A 14,909-nucleotide genomic window follows, 5' to 3' on the forward strand; every position below is an offset into this window, starting at 1 on the left:
GCTTAAAGGCTATATTTTGTACCTTATTTTCTAAAAAAAAAAGGCACTTTCCCAATGCCCCATGCTGCTTTACTATAGCAAATACAACATCACAAGCCGCAATATTCAAACAAGGTTCATTTAAAAAAATGAATAATATAGTTTAATGTACATGAGTGCTTCATTTCTAAAAATGAGGCATGCACAATAGTAACCTGTAAGGCAAGTGGCATTCACACTCACATCTGAGAGAGAGCTGTTTCCAAGCATTTTCCAAAAATCTCTAGCCATTATGTAGACTGCTAAAAGCATAGAAAAAATGCCTATGTACTTGACGCTGAAAATGAAAAGGCAAAGAAAAACATTATTAGCCTTCTAAAGTAAAAAAAATTAACTCGTGCAAAAGAGATGGAAGTGTGCAAGGGCTCATACCACATGGAACACGTGAGAAATGAGACAGACAGGATCAACCATAACCACCAGGAGAAGGTGAATGATCTGTAATAAAGAAACATGACGCAAAAAAATCTAGGTGGCTAGCACATATCATTTTATAAGCTACAGTGAGAAGCATGATCAGCACAAACTTATAACTATCATTTCACACATTTCGGTTCATAGTAGTTGGATTCTGATGCATTGCAATAATTACATTTGAATTATGATAGTCCCAATTCAGTGTGGTATATACCTGCTTCTGAAAAGCTTGTGCTAAGCTTGGCGAACAGCCTCTGGACATGAAGGTTCAGTTTGTAAGTGGCATCCCTGTCTGGGTATCCTGTTATACCCCGAACAGATTAAATACAACTAGTGCAAGGCTTTTGAATGAGGCAGTAGTAACCTGCCACCTGTAGTCAATTTAGTTGATAATGTAGCAGCACTAAACACAAAACCTAACATTCACACTAGTGATAACTATAAATACTATTACAGGTAAGTGTGTCAGATCATGAAATGTTTCTATTCGCATACTTCATGGCAAAAGAGAGCTAAGGTGATCTGATTTTGTAAAACATATAAAAAAACTGTCATTCATATGAAGCCAAGGAAAGCATAGGGGAAATCAACTGTTCTTTTTAATTGAAATATAGAAATAACATGGAAACAGGAAATGATAGTGGATGAAAAGACAACATGGCACCAGTGGGAGCTGAACCGACACCTCCTGCATCACACTTGCGATGCTCTACCAATTGAACTACAACAGTTGGCTGTCCCTATGTCCCCTTTCTTGAGTATTTATATATTTGTGCTAGGTCTAGCCCTAGGAGTGTTAGCCAGCACCAATCACAGCCATGACGACAGATGTGGAACATCTTTTAAACTGCAGGTGTCACACAACTGGCCACTAAGCCCTCGTTTGCTACCTAAAGGCATCAAGGCTTCCACAGTCAAGACCCTCATTTTGCAGCGAGTGAGAAGAACCGGGGTAACCTAGGGGCTAGCTCAGTGGCGCACCGACGGGGGGGGGGGGGGGGGGATTTGGGGGTTGTAACCCCCCCCTGAGGCCGACCTAACCCCCCCTTTTGTTTAACCCCTTTTCTTTCCTTGTGCATTTGAGTACTGCAACTAAGATGTAAGACGCGCAATCGTCTGCACACTCGCAAAAAGCAAATTTTTTTACAATTTCCCGTGATGAAATTGAAATTAGTGCTGTTTAGATGGTATTGGCAAACTGTCCACCCCCCCCCCCCCCCTGGCAGGGATCCTGGGTGTGCTACTGGGCTAGCTTTATTGTTACTAACAACTAGAACAGACAATGAAGCCAATAAATATTTCCCCTATGCTTCCCTTGGCTTCAGGTGGTTGTTACTAACAAAAATGAAGCCCCCTCAGTTCACCCTATTCTTCTGCTTCAGATGTCATACAGGCCAATACTACAAACAAATTACAGAAGCTTTTGAGCTATCTATTATAGGCCAACTGCAACAAAATTTCACTTTGGCTAAATTGGTTATACGTTAGTACTATGTTAGTATTTAAGCAATCTCGGCAAAGCAGCAGGTCTGGTAAATGTAGAATTTTTCTTATTAACAGCCTTATAAAGAGCCCCTGAGTTCTATGTTAGTATTTAAGCAATCTCGGCAAAGCAGCAGGTCTGGTAAATGTCGAATTTTTCTTATTAACAGCCTTATAAAGAGCCCCTGAGCAGACCTAGGCCTGGTGGTTATTGGATCTAATGTAAATTTCAGACCATGGCCTCCAAGATTTTCAGCAAGCCACAGGCACAGCTTGATCTCTTGAGCTCATGCCCAGGCGCTGTGCTGTACTGGTTCTTAACATTCCGGGTTCTGCGTCACTTCCGGCATTCAGCCACTGGTGGCATTTTCTTCAATTTCAGTATGAAAAATTACTTTTTTGGCTAGCTTTTTGCAACGCATGTATCTCTCGAGCTCATGCCAAGGCGCTGTGCCGTACTGGTTCTTAACATTCCGGGTTCCGTGTCACTTCCGGCATTCTACACTGGTGGTATTTTCTTCAATTTCAGTATGAAAAATTACTATTTTGGCTAGCCTTTTGCAAAGCATTCCTTCAGATTTGAAATGCAAAATTTTGCATGGATGATGCTTCTATATCGACACTAAGCCTATTCTGCACAGTCACAAATTTAGTTACAGTCTACCTTTCATAAAATATGGCATTACTCAACCATACAAGGGAAAAAAAAAACACCAGCATGTAAATACAGTAAGCAAATATGGCTTTTTTATGGCCCAACAGCTTTGGCAGCCATCAGAGGGTGTCGGGAACAGAACAGAGCAGCGGAGTGCCCAACCAAGGGTGCGATCGCGCAAACAGCTCGCTTTTCCGTTCCTTCGCTTGCCTTCTCGTGATCGGTCAGAATTGTGATTGCGTCAGCGGCCGTCAGAGACAGCGGGGCGGTACCGCAGCTTTCCCACTTTGTGACGTAGCAGTCAAACCGAACGTGCGGAAAGCGAGCTGTTTGCGCGATCACACCCCAAGAGGACCAGCTCAGCAGGCTTTCAGAACGGACTAGTGCGTGTCGTGCTTGCGCCGCCAAACTTTATTCTCGTCGTCATTCGCAGCCAGCCCCAAGGCGCCGATCGAGAGCGCCAACCTTAGCGTCCCCGCTTAGCAGTGTCGGTGGGCGCTACAAGGGTTTCCTTGGTCTGTCAAACATACATTGAAAGATGTGCAAAAAGCTGAAGGCTCTACGATGATGATATTACACTTGACTAAAGCTTGTGTAAAATGCTCATGGTTTGTTGATACAAGTACATGCATAACTGTAACAGGAAAGTGTGGGGGGAGGTTATTGAAGTGCGTGGTGAAAGGCAACACTGCATTTTTAAACTGCATTTAAGCATGCCTGCCTCTACCTTTCATACAAGAAAAAGATACATCAAAAATCCCTAACGGATTATGACATTCCGAGAAAATGGGCTGTAATTCATTAGCCATTAGCCTTGTATGTCTAATTCAAGGATGTCAGAAAAATTGTGTTTCCCTGAAGCACTCCCTGCGCCTCAAGCTTCTCCACTCCTGCAATAATAGCTTAAACCTATGAAGTTTGATACTGGTTTGTCCCATACAGATTAACTTGTACACTGTCTTCTAAGAAAGAAAAGTGAAAGTTCACACAAAGGTGACAGGGCGTGGCTCAATCTTCACAATGTATCGTGGCAATTAACACTGAATTTATTTATGTAACTTATTAATTGGAATTTCTATATGACTAGGAAGGTAATCAACAGAAAACTCTACTGTGACCCACAGTGTAGGCACGGGAAATGTTATGGTAAGGTTTTCCTAACTTGGCCTTCTTTGTCTGTTTGCCTCCCCAAAACACATTGCATTCAGAACACTCAAATAGCTAAAAATAGCTTCAATATTGCGACTTTTTGTGTACTTTGCTGTCATGAAATATGCATAGATTCCAGGATTAAATGTGTGAGCTCTATTAGCAAGTGACCAGGCTGCGTCAAGGATGTTTTAGCTGAAGTGCAGTCAACTTGAGTAACTAATATTTGAGCAGCCCCCCCCCCCCCCCCCAAAACAGTGCAACGATCATAACTAACCTCTGCCTCCGAAACTTGAGCAAAGCAAGCAGGCCCAGTGCTGAGAAGCACATCAGGATGGCTTCCATGAGGACAAACCGTGATTGGGTGAGAAGAGAGTTCTCAAAAAGTACAAGTATGGCAGCCAAGGCTGCTGACACTTGGGCCAAACCAAGAGACAGTGCAAGGTGATAAGTGACAGGCACCAACAGTGAGCCGAACAATGCTGGCACAAGTCGTAAAGCCCACAAGGGGACTGATGCACTGTAACCTGGAAAGAAATAAGCAAAAGGCATCATCTCAGCCTGGCTTTGATGCAGCAAGTGCTTGATCTATCAAAGCCTTAGCTGAACAATGTGCAAAGTGCAAGTAACAAATTGCTTTTCTGTGAAAATGAAGAAACAAAACAAGGGATAGCAAATAATCACAATTTCAAACAACAGTAGAGTACTGGGGCCGTATTCTGTAATGCTTCGGTTTTCGAAGGATTCGGTTTGGCGATGGCGTCACATTGGGGCGGTCCGTTGACGTAATGAAAACAAGTGAAAGGACAGAGACCAATCGGCGCGAAGGTTTCTTTTTGTGGCAGTGAACGTCACAAACGGAGTAAAAATATAGCAATTTACGAGCGCTTTTTGGTAAATAAAAATAATTTGTTCATGGTATTGATGAGGTTTACGTTTTTCATCATGAAACGTGTGTGAGTTGTACTGGCGGTGAGTGACTTAACGAATTTTGTTTACTTCGGTTGACCCATTTATGCCGCTAGGTGGGACGTCGTACGCTAACTTCGCGTTGCGGCTAAAATGCACACTCAAGTTCCTCGCACAGTCGGAGCGCTGTCTCTTTTGAGAATCTGAATTGTCGCCTGAATCCCTCGTCTGTCATCTCAAAGGCGTCTTGTCGACGTCGAGGTTGTTGCTGTCTATCACGGAGGCTCGCTAAAAGCACGATAACAGGCGCCACAGGCACCGCACACCCCGTCATTTTGCTCCGAGTGCCGCTATCTCGCCCGTGCACACGGCACGCACAGGCTCTGCACACAGCACACCGCGCTTCGGATCAGACCGAAGCAGCGCGCGCGGCTTCGCTTCGTAGCAGACGACAAATTCGGTTTCCGCGTGATTGACATGTGCGCGACGTCATCAAAAAATGCGTTCGCGCCCTGAGGCGATGGCGTCACCCAGGCGGCGACCAATCGCTGCACGCAAACCGAATCCTTCGAAAACCGAAGCGTTACAGAATACAGCCCCTGCTTTGCAGTGTATTTGACATTTAATCTTTTGAAATAATCACTTTTGGAGAAATATATTAGCTTAACATAAGTAAAGCATAGTGGGTGCTTACCCCCTGCATCAGGAAACTGCTATTAATCCAACTCTATCAGAAGCACTAAGCAATTATCCAAATTTAGGGCTCAATTCACAAGCCAAATCAATATTATGAATACTGCATAAATAATCATCCATGTGCTAAGCCATCATGATTAGTCAAAGTATAGTGCAAAGTATAGTGAAGGAGCCACACAACCATGAACTGTCCTTACATAAGAATGGCTCCACGAAAAAAGTTGATTTCCTTCATAGCAAAGCTACACTGTCCACAAAATTATCTTTTTTTTATTTAAACCTAAGCATTATATATATATATATATATATATATATATACAAAGGACCTTTCAACAAAGTTTTGTGGTTTCACCATGAACATTTAGGCATAAGTTATAAAGCAGAGCAAATTTTCCATGTAGAAAATACACTCCTTACATTGATAACAGAACATGTTATGCACTAATTCAAAACCTTATATGTTGCCTAGAGTCATATTGAAAGCACTCAACCGAGAAAGAAAGCAAAGGCAGGTCACTTACTCCCACCTATCCTGTCAAATTCACTGTCACCATCAAAGCCTGCAAGATATCCTGGAAGAGGAAAGCACCGCAATTGTTTCCAGAAACAATATACAAGAGGTAAAGGTGCATAAAAGACAACTGCTTGAACTTACATGAAAAGTGGCTGCTTCGTAATACTAAAATAAACAAAATATGCAAAAAGGCTCAATATTCCGTGCATGCTAATGCAGCTATGTTCCATGCTAAAGAAAGATCAAGATCAGATAAAGCAACACATGCAATGAAAACTTCACCAATTTATAGAACATTAAATATGTCAGAGGGCATGTCTTCAAAAAATTTGGAATTTTTTTATCTGCAATCGGCAAGAACTTATTTTTTTGTGCCGGTTTTGGTGCACTTTTATAGGTTCCTGTGGCGGTAAAGATTTTTACAATGCTGTGTGGAAAAACTTCATGTGTGCAATGAGTGAGATCAATCAGGAGAATAAGCGGGCTAACTTTTTTATATAACAAACATATGAAGCGAACAGACAATGAAGCCAAGGATAGCATTAGGAAAATTAACTGTGTTTTGTAATTTAAATGTAAAAATAATAATGAAAGGGGAAATAAGTGGATGAAAACACAACTTGTCACTGGTGAGAGCCGAACCAACAACCTCCACCAGATGTGTGCAACGCTCTACTAATCGAGCTACAGTGGCAGCTGTCACCTTGTCCACATTATTGATTATTTGTGCAAGTGTATTAAACCTAGCCCTGGGATTGTTAGGCAGCACCACTCAGGGCCATGGCAGTGGATGTGGAACATCCTTTCAACCGCACACATCATGTAGTATGCGAACTTAGGAGCAGGTCAATAAACCCTCGTTATCCGCCAAGGTGGCTCAGTCAGCTAAGGCGTTGCGCTGCTGAGCACGAGATCGCGGGATCGAATCCTGGCCGCGGTGGCCGCAATTCGATGGAGGCGAAATGCAAAAATGCCCGTGTGCTTGCGTTGTAGTGCACGTTAAAGAACCCCAGGTGGTCAAAATTATTTCAGGGAGCTCCACTACGGCGTGCCTCATAATTAGAACTGGTTTTGGCACGTAAAACCCCAGAAAGAAGAAGAAACCCTCGTGTGCTTAAAGGGGCCCTGAAACACTTTCCAACTAATCATAGAATGGCCTCATTATTAAAGTATGTCGCCCCATGAATCTCGAGCTGCAAAAATTTTTAGAATCCTTCAAATATAAGCGGAGCTATCACACCGATACCTGACTTTCTCTCTTTTCAACTCCACTAGCACGCTAGAAGCTACACAGTGGAGCCGCCAAGAGGACAAAGCCTCGGCCAAAAGTTTAGTGTTGCGGCGACGAAAGGGCTCGCCGCGGCACTCCGAAACGCCACTGCTATCTCGGAGGCCCTGCACAGCAGACGCAGCTACACGCAGTACAAAGATGAAATGATTTTTCTGTCTTTTTGAGATCACAAACATACATATTTTTAATTTAATTGACTCAAAATTGGCAACCATGTATTACTGAGCATGTCCTTGCGATAACGAAATTGGTGGACGAAATGCTTTCAATGATGCTGCATAGACATTGCACATGCGAAAGCAAGCAACTGTTCACTGCTTTTGACATGAGATTGTAAATTCCCCGCTTCATGCAGTGGAATAATATTTGGCTCGCATGTTCACAGGAGCCTCATTAACAGACTGGCAATGTTTATTTACTATGTTGAAAAAGTGTTTCAGGGCCCTTTTAAGGCATCAAGGCTGCTAGAGTCGAGACGCTAGCTATGCAATGAGTGAGAAGAATCAGGTGCACTGAGAACGTCTCTGTAGCTCAATTGGCAGAGTGTTGCTTGTGTCGTGCCAAGTTTGTGGGTTTGGCTCCCCACCAGCAGAAAGTTGCTTTTTCTTCAATTTTCATCATAATTTCTACATTTTAAGTTAATCATCCCTATGCTTTCCCTGGCTTTAATTTCTGTAGGCTCCATATGATTGACTGTATGCTACAAATTCTGAAATATTATTGCCAGCAAATCCTCAACTTCATTGTTGAGGATTTTCTTTGTTGAGTTTTAAAAAACGTCACTGTTCCCTTTCATATTGATGACTGTGTACTTGTGATGTACAAGTAGCAGCAATATTTTTTTTACCATGTGCCAACTCTGAATGATATATATATTTTATTGGTAAACAGCAACACTGCAGACATAAGTGCACAGGCATTTTGATCAATTCTTTTCTTCCGTTAATGTTTCAGAATGAAACCAAAAGCACACACCTTCAACAGAAATTCAGTGAGCTAGTAAAATTTACTGACGACACCTTAATTATGTGGTAGCTTCTCTTTGTCTGCTGTCGACATTTGTGCAGTAACACAAAGGGTGATTTTACAAGTTTTATGGGCTTTGTCAGTCTGAATTACTTTCTAGCAGTGACAATGAAACTGCTAATGAATTGGGGCAGCAAGTGGAAGACAAGCATTAGAAGAACTGGGTAAAACAACAGCACCTTGTGAAAAAAAGGTTACATAAACAGGAACGCAATCACTCAAGTTTAAGTTTTCAAAGGAGCTCAAAGAAATTGATGTTGGCATGAATTTTCACATATGATTAGAGTAACTTAATTCACTCTTCTTGTTGATAAATGCAAGTCAGGCAGCTCAACTAATAAAATTAAACTCCAGAATGAACCCAGCAAAGAACGAAGGGGGAGGACCCAGTTCATCTGTTTTCACGAATTTATTTGTCTCATGTATAACAGGGAATGCCATAGCACTTGAAATTTCGGAACCTATCTATATCAGAATTTAGCTACAATGAGAATTTATAGTATTTCAGCCAGTGCTGCCCTTTATTTGGTGCAGCAATGCAAAACTGATGCTGAATAAGTGATAGATGTGAAAAGCAGTATTTTATTTTTTTACCTGCCAGTGCAACCAATTGCTTTCCAAGGGGAGGATGCGAATCAAAAAAGAAAATATTTTTCATGTACAAGCTTGCGAATTTTCCGTAATGCAACTCGTCGAATCTGCAAAATAAATATACCATTAGAAAACATGCTGCACCTACACATATAACTAGCGCAAAAATGTATGAAACTACTTGAAAAAAAAAAGTTAGCATATGTATTAAGATATAACGCAAAAACAGGATACTTAATACAATTATAAATTGCGTTAACATATGCATCTGAAGAGATAAATAAGATTTAACACTTACACGATGCTTCGTGGATATTCTAGTCTCCACATTCTTGTCAGGAGCGCCAAGAAAAACAGAGCCACAGACATTGCATCAATTTCGATGCTAACCGTGAAAGCTTTGGAGGAGCCATTTAGCCACGAGCTCAAGTAACTAACTGCGCTGTTCGTTTCCGTACGAGGAACCTGCAGGGCGAGATTCCTTGGTGGTCAGCCAACAAGCAGATACACATATTCTCGGCTAAGCACATTAGCAAGTAGCACAGCAAAACGAAATGTCAAATAAACGTACATTATGATCGTATAACGCGCCGTCACAGAGAAAGTCGCCCTGTTCACATTAGAACGTGCTGTCGTGTGAATTTACGAGATAATTATTAGATATGTTAGACACGAGGCCAACAATTTTGAGACAGCTTGATAGGGCAACATAAAAATGCAATAGTACACAAATAGAATCACAAAGCGTGAAATGCTGGCTGACCCACCTCTGATACTTCCTTCGGGGCATCTTCGTGACGAAGGGTACCGTTAGCATTGTTGGGGTCGTCGCTCCCTTCAAGCGCTTCAACAGGTGACAAGCTCTCCGAGGCAGCGGCCGCTTTCGTCGTGTTTCTTTTTCTATTTTTCACCTCACTCATGTTCCAGCGTTATGTAAAGCACTGTTGGCACTTACGAGTAATAAGTGTAGCAACTACAGTAAATATATGGCGAATTCCATTAAATATCCGAACTAGCACCCGCCCCAAAGCATCAAATACTACTAAATACACCGCACCAACCACACTGCCTGCACCACGTGGCAGCCATATTGGCTAGCGGAACTGCATCACAGGTCACGTGGCGCTTTGACCCCCTTTGACGGCTACTTCCGCTATTTCACTTTTTGTTTTGTTTCTTTATTCTATGGTTTCCGCGTCTGCGCGTGCTTGCGTCTACGGAGTCTCGCGATCAGTGTGCTCGTGACTGTAAACCACAGCGATTTCTGGATCAGCCAAAGCCACATATTCATTAAGCCTCAACAGAGATCACAGACTCACAGCCCGCCACGGCAACAGCTTGCGCAAACGCTTTCTGTGCCCACTTAACAGTCGTAAAGAAGCTGCTACGAGCGTTCGAGCGGTCCTGACTGCCAACATCGGTGACCGACTAGTAGGGTATACCGGTTCCCGAGATGGCTTCGGAAGGCGACGACAGTCGTGAGCAACCGAAAGAAGCCGAAGACGAGTTGGTGACACGGCAGCAAGAGGCGAGGACATACCTCAGACAGCAGTTCCTGCGATGCATGACAGGACTGGCAGGTCACGCCGCCACTTTTCACATGCATGAAAAAACAACTGTGAAGGGGACGTTCCGTTGTTGTGACATTGAAGTGCAGAACTTCGGCGTTTCTGATCTGTTGACCGCATTGGGCTGTCATCCTGCAGTGACACTCAGGGCTGGTGATGTAATCAGTTTCACCGTGAGCGACTTGGGTTCCACCGCAGTGTCTTCTCGCAGTGACAAATAGAATGGCATGCCATCTTAGAGTGAACCTTGCCGTTTACCTGTGACTAGTGTGCAAAACACAACCTTTAGCTGTGGGGTGCGCACAGTAGGCTACTCAGTAGAGCACTGCACGGGCCTGATTTTTCGGCCCAGCCCGGGCCCGTAATACAAAGCCCGAGCCCGGCCCGGGCGTTTATGACCGAGACCAGCCCCGGCCCGGCCCGGGCCCGGGCGTTCATCATGCACACGCCCGGCCTGTAAGAAAATTTTTTTTTTTTTTTTTACTTACAGATTGTACCGTATCTGTCAGCCTCACCTTCTCGAGGTTTAATCAGCTGCAGTATATAAGCAATAAAAGGCCGAAATCTTGTTTCTCCCACGGGAACATCAGTAATCCGGCCCATTGCCTGTACTACTATTTTTCTGGTGGTGCGCATGCACTTACCTTGATTTGTATGATATGGTTCTATGATGTCATTTAGCATGCAAATATACAGGGCATTTCGTTTTAGCTGAACCAAATTTTTAAAGATTGCCTGTGGCAGATAGCACAGTTATAATCCTTGATCTAAACTACTCGATGAGGCGGCCGTTACTTCCACAAGAAATCAAAACGCCTAATTGAAGAGTTACCAAAATTACGCTAATTAACGTTTTAATTAATTATTTTATGGCACATCTTTCAATCTACGAATTATAGCCGCCGAGTTCGCAAGGCGTATCCACTTGGAACGAATTCTCAGGACTAAACCAGTTTTGAAATAATTTTCAAAGTGTCCGACGAAATCAATCAAATCAATTTATTGTCCAGTTTACGTGCTGGACGGTCATTTTGGACTAAAAGCTACATATGTAGCTTGACATGACCCATAAGACCAGGCAAGGCAATAGTACAGCAAGCAGTGTGCCAGTAGCGTACCCAGGATCTCTGCCAGGGGGGGTTGACAGTTTGCCAATACCATCTAAATAGCACTAATTTCAATTTCTTCACGGGAAATTGTCAAAAAATGCGCTTTTTGTGAGTGTGCAGACGATTGCACGTCTTATATCTTAGTTGCAGTACACAATTGCGCAAGGAAAGAAAAGGGGTTAAACAAACAAGGGGGGTTAATCGGCTTCAGGGGGGGGGGGTTACAAACCCCGAACCCCCCCGTCGGTGCGCCACTGCAATGTGCACACATGCACAATAATTCACATATATTTCCAGCTCTCGCTGGAATTCCTCAGACGAAATAGCTATGAATGGAAACACAAAATATTTGCGTCACGGCAAGTTAACAGAATTGGAAAAAGTTTTTAACAGAATGCATTTTAAACAGCACTATGATAACAATACTAGCTATACAAAACAACGCAACACCAGCTATAAACATAGCATGAGACTGAATTTTACAAGATCAACATTTGCTAAGAAAACGAAACAGGATTTACATTATATACTCAGAACCATACACAAAGGCAGAATAATAATCACACCAGATACATTACAAGCGACCAAAGTGTCAGCTGAGTTCTTTCTTACTGAAATTACTGCCATTTTTGTATCTGTTCAAAGTGAATGGTAGGTAATGTATTAACGAATGATGATTATAGAGTGTTCTGAAGTATGGAATTGACCATATCTCAGGATCTCTTGTGTTTGCATTAATGCGACGGCGCTCTAAGGAGGCTAATTGTTTTATGTAGTTCCAAGCTAATTCTGACATGGATGGCCTAATGGATGGTCAAAACGCCTAACTGAATATTTAACATAATCACGCGAATTGACTTTTTTATGAATTATTTTACGGCACATCTTTCAATCTACGAATTATAGCCGCTGAGTTTGCAATGCGTATCTACTTGGAACGAATTCTCAGGACTAAACCAGTGTCGAGATATTAATTTTCAAAGTGTCCGACGAAATGCATGGGCGTTCCTGTTAACTTTTTGAGGAAAACGCTGTTTTATGCATTGAAGCACAAAAGTAACTGGCCTTAGCGCTAAAATAATGCCATAGTATCGACACTGGTAATAGTGCGATCGCAAAGGCGGTAACATGGAAATGGTTTGAGGAGTGGTTCTTTGTATAATTTATTTTTCCTTACGCGGAAACAATGTTCGTTCTTGCGGAAAAGAAAAATAAGCGTAGCTTGCACTGGCTGCGCAATGCTAAAGAGACAGCGGAGATGATGGGCACCTAGCTAGTCCTGGCTTTTGGGCTAGACTAAGCACTACCAAGTCATCCCCAGCCTTTCCCGGAATTTATTTATTATTGATTGGCTATCGATTGTCTATTGCAAGGTATTGGCCACGTATTTGGAATAGGCTAAGCACTACCAAGTTATCCGAATTTATTGATTATTGATCCATTACCGATTAGCTATTGATTGGCTGTCAATTGGCTATCGTAAGGTATTGGCCATGTATTTGGGCTAGGCTAAGCACTAACAAGTCATCCCCAGCATTTTGGGGAATTGATTATTGATCCATTATCGACTAGCAATTGATTGGCTATCAATTGCCTATCAATAGGCAATTAGTCCCCACCATTCTTAGCTAGACTTATCCAGGCTCAGCTTCGCTAGTTCACAGGTGTATGTGCCATTGCGCTTGGACCCTTTCTGCACTGCTGCTAGGATCGGCCCACATTTTTGGATTCAGCGGACACATTAGGCCCGGCTGAAACAGCTCCGCTGTTAAAAATGAGAACTTCATCTGTTTTACTATTTTCTTTGATAAGATATATAGTCATGTGATAAGATATACAGTCAAGAGAGCGGTGTGGATCTGAGAACAAACGGGGATAACCGATATTCTAGTTGACATTAAGCAGAAAAAATGGAGCTGGGCCGGCCAAGTAATGCGTAGGATGGATAACCGATGGACCATTAGAGCTATAGAATGGATACCAAGAGAAGGGAAGCGCAGTCCAGGACGGCAGAAAACTAGGTGGGGTGATGAAGTTAGGAAATTCGCAGGTGCAAGTTGGAATCAGCTAGCGCAAGACAGGGTTAATTGGAGATCGCAGGGAGAGGCCTTCATCCTGCAGTGGACATAAATATAGGCTGATGATGATGATGACAGTCATTTTGCACGTGTCACTTCAGCTTGGCACAGAATGCACTGAACCATGCAATGCATAACGGTCGCGTGTGCTCGAAGGCCTACTTAGGCCCTTCAATGAGCAGGCCCGAGTCTGGCCCGGGCCCATGGCTTCAAGCCCGAGTCCGGCCCGGGCCTTCGGCCTCAAGCCCGGCCCGGGCCCGCAGCCACCGACAAACGCTTCAGACGGCCCGGCCCACGGGCCAGGCCGGGCCCGGGCCGGCCCGAAAGCCCGGGCCGTGCTCTAGGCTACTGTGCCTTCCTCTGCAGCGTACGCCTGCTTCTTTCGCTGTTACTAAACGTGTGGGCCTCGGTTCTTTGGGCGCGGCGTGTTCTTGACTAACGTTGTTTCCTTTCTTTTTCTTTTCATACCGCAAAATATGTTGCACGAAATTTTTTACCACGTTGGCTGTCGAGGGCTTTTTCAGCTGCCCCCTGCTGACGAAAAGTAGCGCGAAAAGACTGCGCTTGTATCATTTCTTTTTTGTCCCTCGTTCTTTCGCACTATTTTTCATCAGTATGGAATACCAACTGGCGCATTCAGTAATTCTGCTACAAAACCCCCTGGAGTCGCCGTAGGCGTTTTTGCACAAAGATAGCGGAGTACAATGTAGTCTGCCTGCATTCTACAGGAACGCCTTGTCAGAGCACCCATCCATATGAAACGGTAGCCTAGGATCACTAATTGAACTGAACGCTCACGGTAGTACCCTTTAGTAGTACAATGTAAATAAATGTAGCATTGCACCTAGTCACGCGACGCTGGGCGTGCGATGATTCAGCTTGAAAGTGTGCTTTCAGTCGGCATGGGCGCGCCAACTGCAACTCCGTTTTGGACATTTTATTGCGATAGCAATTATATGGACACTTCAACCGGATTTCTGCCGTCGTCGTCGCCGTGAGGTTCCCTATAGATAAAATCGTCGCCGCGCACCGTATGCCCGAGCGGAAGTGTGCAGGGACGCGCGCTATCAGGGAGAGCGAACGCACTCAATCACCCACGCGCAAGCAACAAGCAAGGAGCAAGCAAGGAAGCGGGAAGCCAGCGCCGGAGGGAGCGCAAGGGGGGGGGGGGGGGCTGCGCGGCGTATGCGCTCGCTGCCAGCGTTTTGACAGTCGTTGGCTACAGTCATTCAGTGTGATCTATTCATGTTTGTTTGTGCGCGCTCACACCACACTTGTTCATTCAGTTAGTAATAGTCGGGCCACATTTTCCAACGCACGCTACACATGCAATGCTGCCCAGATCGGCAGTGCAGCACTACAGGTGTGTCCCTTCGCACGCGCTG

General features: G+C 43.8%; 1 protein-coding gene across 1 annotated transcript in view; it reads right to left on the reverse strand.

Annotated features, from left to right (window-relative positions):
* The window catches only part of LOC119436375 (protein O-mannosyltransferase 1-like), a 62,341-nt gene extending 52,475 nt beyond the window's left edge, over positions 1–9,866 (reverse strand). Inside the window, exons 1-7 of the mRNA XM_037703198.2 lie at positions 9,537–9,866; positions 9,068–9,234; positions 8,773–8,876; positions 5,869–5,919; positions 4,020–4,269; positions 412–477; positions 223–316 (exon numbers count right to left, since the gene is read on the reverse strand). Of these exons, the coding sequence (XP_037559126.1) occupies positions 223–316; positions 412–477; positions 4,020–4,269; positions 5,869–5,919; positions 8,773–8,876; positions 9,068–9,234; positions 9,537–9,689 (885 nt within the window). The 5' untranslated portion in view covers positions 9,690–9,866. The remainder of the gene's footprint in view (positions 1–222; positions 317–411; positions 478–4,019; positions 4,270–5,868; positions 5,920–8,772; positions 8,877–9,067; positions 9,235–9,536) is intronic.
* Positions 9,867–14,909: the final 5,043 nt, after the last annotated feature.

This window comes from Dermacentor silvarum, chromosome 1 (genome assembly GCF_013339745.2).
Source record: "Dermacentor silvarum isolate Dsil-2018 chromosome 1, BIME_Dsil_1.4, whole genome shotgun sequence".
Classification (NCBI taxonomy): Eukaryota; Metazoa; Arthropoda; class Arachnida; order Ixodida; family Ixodidae; genus Dermacentor; species Dermacentor silvarum.